The sequence below is a fragment of the Corvus kubaryi genome, unplaced genomic scaffold (genome assembly GCF_017639235.1).
Source record: "Corvus kubaryi isolate FWS band 111438036 unplaced genomic scaffold, C.kubaryi_AGA036_p1.0 37398, whole genome shotgun sequence".
Classification (NCBI taxonomy): Eukaryota; Metazoa; Chordata; class Aves; order Passeriformes; family Corvidae; genus Corvus; species Corvus kubaryi.
In genome coordinates, this window is record NW_024581137.1 from 9,986,940 (window position 1) to 9,993,311 (window position 6,372).

Consider the following 6,372-nt stretch of genomic DNA (forward strand, 5'->3'; position numbering starts at 1 on the left):
CTATTCTTATATTTACACACACAAACCCCCATAAAAGTCTATGCTATTACAGGGATGGGCAAAAACAGCTGACTAATTTTGGTTTTGAAAAGCATAGTAGAATGTATTAGCAAACTTTATTGGAATGGCAGGTTCTGGGCCGTGTAATAATACGCCTATAACTGGATCAATATGTAAGAAGTATGCTAGCATGGAGTCTGAAAGTATTGACTGAGCATATTCTGTTTTTATTTTTCTTTACTAGTTTTACAATGAGCTGACAGAACTCCTGCTGAAATTCCAGAACAAGTGCAGTGACATTGTCTTTGCTCGCAAGACTGAAAGAGATGAACTGCTCAAGTAAGATTTCAATGTTTTGTTTAAGCATTGCAGAAACGTTAAAGTATTTATCAGAAATTTGTCTGTGGAGACATGTTTATTATGGTACTTGATAAAATGAGAAAAGAAGAATAGGTGTGCTAAGCCTATCACCTCTTTGCTTTAATCCTAGTCCTACTCTCCTCTCCCCTAGGAAAGTAATAGGAGAAATAAGTGGAAAAATCTACTTTGAAGTCTGCTCTACTGTTCCTATGTGCAGTTCAGCACAAATCTGTTTCATGTTATGATTTCACTCTCTGTTCTTTTTGGCATGCATTTGTTAGTTATTTTATTTTATTCTTTCTTTTGAGGAACTTCTAATTTCTGCACCCTGGTCCTGCTGTCAACTTAGTTTGAGAAATTAGATGAATGCTTCATCATATGATTGTCTTCCATGTGTTCAGTGTGATGGGGGAAAAGTATCAGTATTCTGTTTCTGCTCTGTAGGCTGCTCTAGTCTCCTACTTTATCATTGCTTAGATATGTGGGTTACTTACAATGCTGGAGAGAGAAGCAGATTTTGTCCAAACTTCATATGAGGAAGAGTGTTTGATGTTGTCATTGTCCCCCACATGAGATCAGACCTAGTATAGTATGTTTCCAGTGTGGTTTTTAGGCTCTTAAGAGGAAAGCATAATTGAAATGGTTTGCCTTTTAATCTCTGTTCTTTAGCAAAGCACAGAGCCTTTTAAAAGGACTAGTTGTTACTGAAATTTTGGTTAGTGAAACTGCAGTTGTTCTGTATACTTGCCATGTTGCAACTGGGATGCTCCGCCCTCAATTTTTACCTCTCCTAACTTGACCCTTTGTAGAGTTGTTCTTTTTCATTTGGCCATTGTGCTTGTAAACAAATTCTGAGTTACAACCCCTTCTGCCTTTATTTGGCTTCCTGTATTCATGTAATTTGGGAGCTGCTAGGCTGCCTAACCAAGGCAGAGGTCTGAATATCTCACATCTCTACTATGCTAATGTTCAGTGTTAAGGCTGTAGGGTTAGTGTTGATAGAACATTCTGCTGAGTCTTGCTCTGCTCTTTTGCTGTTTTGGCTACTGTTGTGATCTATACTCAGTACTGAGTTAGAACATAAAGACATTATTAGAAAATAAATGTAACAGTTAATCAGTGAGTTGGCATGGGAATGGTTTCTGTGGAAGTGATTTGAGCTCCAAATTAAGTTTGAGCTATCTCAGTGATCATGCTTTAAATATTAGACTTCCTCTGTTGCATCTTTTTGGCTTAGCTTGCTGCAGTATGTAACAAACAATTCTTAAACTAAGCTGCATGTTTGCTTTTTTGTTTTCAATAGGGATTTGCAGCAAAGCATTGCTAGGGAGCCCAGTGCTCCCTCCATTCCACTGCCTACATATCAGACCACTCCAGCAGCAGGAAGTAAGCCAGCGGCATCTCCGACTCCCACTCCAGCCCCAAGAACCATGGTGGTAAATACATGCTACAGAATTAGTGGGTTGAAAATACTGAGTCCATACTTGAGAACTCTAAACTGATCTGTAATTTGTGTATATCACTCCTTAATATGCTGGTGTAGTTGGAAATGCATTGAAGTGAAATAGAGGGCAAAATCTTAAGGCTTTGCAGAGAGGTATGTTATGTACTATTCATGTTCATGATTTATAGACTTGAAATTAAAAGTTTACTGCCTTCTAGATGTTTTGCATCATCTGTATAGACTAAATATAGAATGTCTGTTTAAAATGAAAATAAAAATCTGTTAATCATATAACCACAGCTTTTGATTCCAAGACTTCCATAAAGAAGCTCCAGCTAAATTCACTTTCTCTTGTTAGGGGACTAAACCACAGCCACCAGCACGGCCACCACCCCCAGTGATTTCTGCAGCAAGCAGTTCCTCTTCTGCATTAGCACCCTCTGGAACAGCTGCAGCACCTGCTGCTGCTCCAGCTCCTACTCCAGGAGCCAGTGCACCTGCAGCAGGCACTGCACCTTCGCAGGCACAGGGACCACCTTACCCCACTTATCCCCCTTACCCAGGGTAAGTTATGGGAGCACTTAAGCAGATTTTTGTTATCCTGTTGCTTAAAAGCACTTTTTTTTGTGTGTGATGTTTTAACATTAGTTATTGTTACAGTTGAAGATGTGTTTACTGTTTGAGGCAAGGGATTTTTTTGTTTGTTAGTTTTTTGGTTTGTTGGGGTTTTTTTTGTTTGGTTTGGGTTTTTTTGGTTTTTTGTTAGTTTTAGTCATGTAACTCTTGTAGGAATCATTTGCTTGTACCTTTTGTGGGAAGGTTCATTTTAGGTGTTTAGTTTATCTCCTTTAAAGGAGAAGGAAAATAGGACTGCATTTCCTTAACTATGGTTTGTTGATTATTGCCAACACTTGCATAATCATTTGGTGGTGTTTATCTCAAAAGTGTTGGCATATCTCGTTTTTCAAACCTTTAGCACGATACTAAGATGATGAAAAATACAGAGAAAATTCCAGTTGAGTAGTGTGCTTTCTTCTGATGCTTTTTTCTGTCTTCCTGGTGTTATCACAAGGAATTGAAGGCAGCTGTGCTCTCCTTTGTCAGCAAATATTGAAATATGCACAATGTTATTAAATGTTTGAGAATCAATTTAGATCAGTTCTAGTTCCAGCAAGTTGCCTTTACTCCACCTTCTGTCTGCATTTCTGTTCCACACATTGTAATAGTTTTCATATCTGCTCCTTGAAAGTAACCACACTTCCTGCTGCACTCAAAGCAAAATGGAAGGAAAGCATTTGTGGAGATTGCATGTCTTTTTGTATCTATTAATGAGTTGTTTTTGCAAATTAACATCATCTGTGTTTTTCAACTCAGTTATGCTTTTTTTCCGCCCCCCGACAGGTATTGCCAGATGCCAATGCCAATGGGCTATAATCCATACATGTATGGTCAGTATAATCTGCCATATGCACCCTCACCTGTGTATCAAAATCCTGGACAACCACCATATCCGCCACCTCAACAACCTGGATACCCTTTTCCTCAACAGCCTTATTACCATCAGCAATAATGTCTCTGCAAAGAAGCTCTGCTTGTTAAAATTTGGGAGAAATTGGCAATAAGTGTACTAAAACTTCTAGCTTCGGTTAGTGTACCATACTGAACTGTATGCAGCTATAACTCCTGTCCCTTGTTAACTGCTCCAAAATGTCTAGATCAGTTTTTATTACACTAAACTCTTTGCAAGATCTACCGCTCTGGTTTAGACCATAGACTAATACCAGAATTCGAGCCTAATTCAGTGGTCTGAAGCTGTACACTACATTTTGGTTAGACCAAAATATTTGTTTGCAAAAATCCTGTAAGTAACAAATAGGTTCAGATGAGAAAAACAAAGCAGTGTGTGCACTGGGTGTGATATATTCTACAGAACCATATAGCGTTTTCTTCTACACTCCATTGGTGTGTATTTTTTTTAGTTTAGTTAAAATATGCTATTTTGTCTAATAATCAAGGCCTTGTAAATCATCAGTAAAAAGAAATAAATTACTTAAGAATGGTTTAAACACTTGGCATTCTCATTACCATAAAAATGTGTTTTCTGTGTCTGTAGATTGCTTCATTTGTTCCTTGACTTTCATAATACGAAGAAGTTCTCAAGAGTTTAGCCTTACAAGTGAATTTCCACCTCTTTTCCTTGATTCTGTATTTTTGTGACAGAATCTATATTTAACCATTTAAGTGTTGGTAGATGAAATTACAGGTAGAGTTTTCCTATGACTTTGAAGTGTATTGGACTGAAATACATTTATTACATTTCTAAAGAATGGTTACTGTCACCTGCGGGGTACTGTGTGAAAGAAGGGAGGTCAGGGTCCTCTTACAGGACCAGTGAATAGTTGTTCTAACTTGTGTTTTCCAAAGAAATGTTGATGGGAAACGTGTTATGGCTCAAAATAGGGCAACTATTGATTGCTGGAGCTTTGCAGTTTATTTTTTTTAAATGATTGCTTTTTTTCCCTTGAAAAAATTGATGTATTCCCTCAGGGAGCTTGTTATCAGTGGAAAAACTTTTTTTGGGGGGGGGGGGGGAGAAAATCTTGTAAATTAAAGCACATTGAATGTTTACTTTTGGATCCATCATCTCAAGGGATAAATAACCTTGCACTGCATTTTACATAAGGTAGTGAAGAATCTAAGTTTGGGGTTAATGGCTTCTACCAAATATTTGCTAACCATTTTTCAGCCTTTTTTTTTCCTAACAGGCTTGTCTTATGAGGGACTCTTCTTTCATTTAGCCCTTGATAAGAATTACTTAGTTCTGTGGGACAATTAATTTTCTGAATGCTTCATACAAGATGTTCTGGCCTTACAGAATAACTATCACAGTACCTGTGTTATTAAAAGTTGCTTCTTTGTTTTTCTATTAAAGTGCCTGATTAAGATATCGAGGTATATTTTAGTGTAGGTGTTTAGAGGTGCCAGTTATTGTAGCATCTGGGTGGAAACCTCACTGGATCATGAATACTCTTCCTCATAAAGAAAGCAGCATTCATATTCATATGAGCTCCTTTCTTTCTGTCTCAAGTTCCTCTTGCTGTGTGATCATTCCGATTACTGTGTGAAGACTCCTTGTCTTTAGTACTCGCTAACCCCTGCAGAAAATGTGGATCAAAAGGTAGAAATAAGCATCTCTTATAGAACTTATTGAGTACCTAATTCTAAACAAATTTATTAATCTGTAGAAGCTCAGTGATGTGGGGAGCACAATGGAGTAAGGGAATACAGCACTATAGATGAAACTGCTGCACAAAGACAGGTGCTTTGCATTTCTTAATAAACATTGCTGAATGGGGTAATGGGGTGGCATAAGAACGTCTCCATTTTTTTTTTTCCCTGACGAGAATACATGAGGTGAGCGAGGACAATGAGAAAAAGCTAGGAAGGTAACTGTTTGGAAACAGCAATCAGAACCTGATTTTATTCTAACTGGAAAAACAGTCGTTTTCCACTAATTTCACTGTGTCAATGTGAGCAAGTGCAAGTCTAATGCAACCTTTTAAATTCTAAATTTTTATTATGCCATGGGCTGTAGGTTTTTCAGTTCACACATTAGATGCATTTGAGCTGTTGTGTAAGTTTGTTCCTAGTGCCTCAATTGATAAAACTTATTTTCATGCTGTATAAAAAAAGTCATCTGGTTCAGCATAAAGATTCTTAAAACTGAAACTTCCTTTCTAAATTTCATAGATCTGGAATTGCTATCAAAACATTTTTTTCCAGTTGTGTTTTTGCTTGCTTTAGTCTATTATTTGAATATGTGTAGAAATCTATGCATTATGTTCAGTTTTTCTCCTTTTTTTTCCTAAAGAGAACAGAAAAATCCAGAGATATGTTATGTATTTGCTTTTAAGCATGCAGTTGTCATGACTTTGGTTGAAATGTTACCTTGTTCTTCTATAGTTTATTAAAAAAATCAGTTAGAAAACCTGATTTCATGGTGTTTCTCTCGAGTCCTTTGGGTTCAGACAAATGTTATTTTGGAAAGGATGGAAACAAGTTATGGGCCCCCAAGAATGTTTGTGCTGTGGTGAAGGTGTATCAGCTGCAGCTGCTCTGTAATAACCGCCTCATCCAGATCCTGGTAGTGTTTATTTCCAAAGCTGTTTGAGTGTATTTCCCTCTGTTTATATGAGGAGGAAATGATGAAGGTTGTGCCTTCAGAATCTTGGATTCCATGTTTGTTTTTGTGAAGACTCCCAGCAGTGTGGATATTCAAGCATGGGTAGCAAGAAAAGGGGTTGTAGGGGCACCTAGTAACAGCAGATAAACAGTCTCCATGGGCACTCAAGAACTAATTATATATATATATATATATTTTTTTTTTTTTTTTTAGAGAAAGGCCATATAATACCATGCTTGTTTCAATTGCTGTGTGAAGGGAAAAGTTTACAATCATGTCCTTTCAGAGACTTTGAAGTCAAGCATTTATTTCATCTTGCATAAAAGCTTTCAGTGCAATTAGTGAGAAGAGCAAGTCTTAGGAAGCAAGCTAATTGCAGATCATC

The 6,372-nt window shown here is 37.3% G+C and overlaps 1 protein-coding gene across 2 annotated transcripts in view; it reads left to right on the forward strand.

The window, feature by feature from the left end:
• Window positions 1-5,797, forward strand: part of LOC121671463 (programmed cell death 6 interacting protein) — a 30,596-nt gene extending 24,799 nt beyond the window's left edge. For both annotated transcript variants that reach the window (XM_042043198.1, XM_042043199.1), the window contains exons 15-18: window positions 245-339; window positions 1,664-1,796; window positions 2,163-2,368; window positions 3,206-5,797. In XM_042043198.1, coding sequence (XP_041899132.1) covers window positions 245-339; window positions 1,664-1,796; window positions 2,163-2,368; window positions 3,206-3,374 — 603 coding nt within the window. In that variant the 3' untranslated portion in view covers window positions 3,375-5,797. The remainder of the gene's footprint in view (window positions 1-244; window positions 340-1,663; window positions 1,797-2,162; window positions 2,369-3,205) is intronic.
• The last annotated feature ends 575 nt before the right edge of the window (window positions 5,798-6,372 follow it).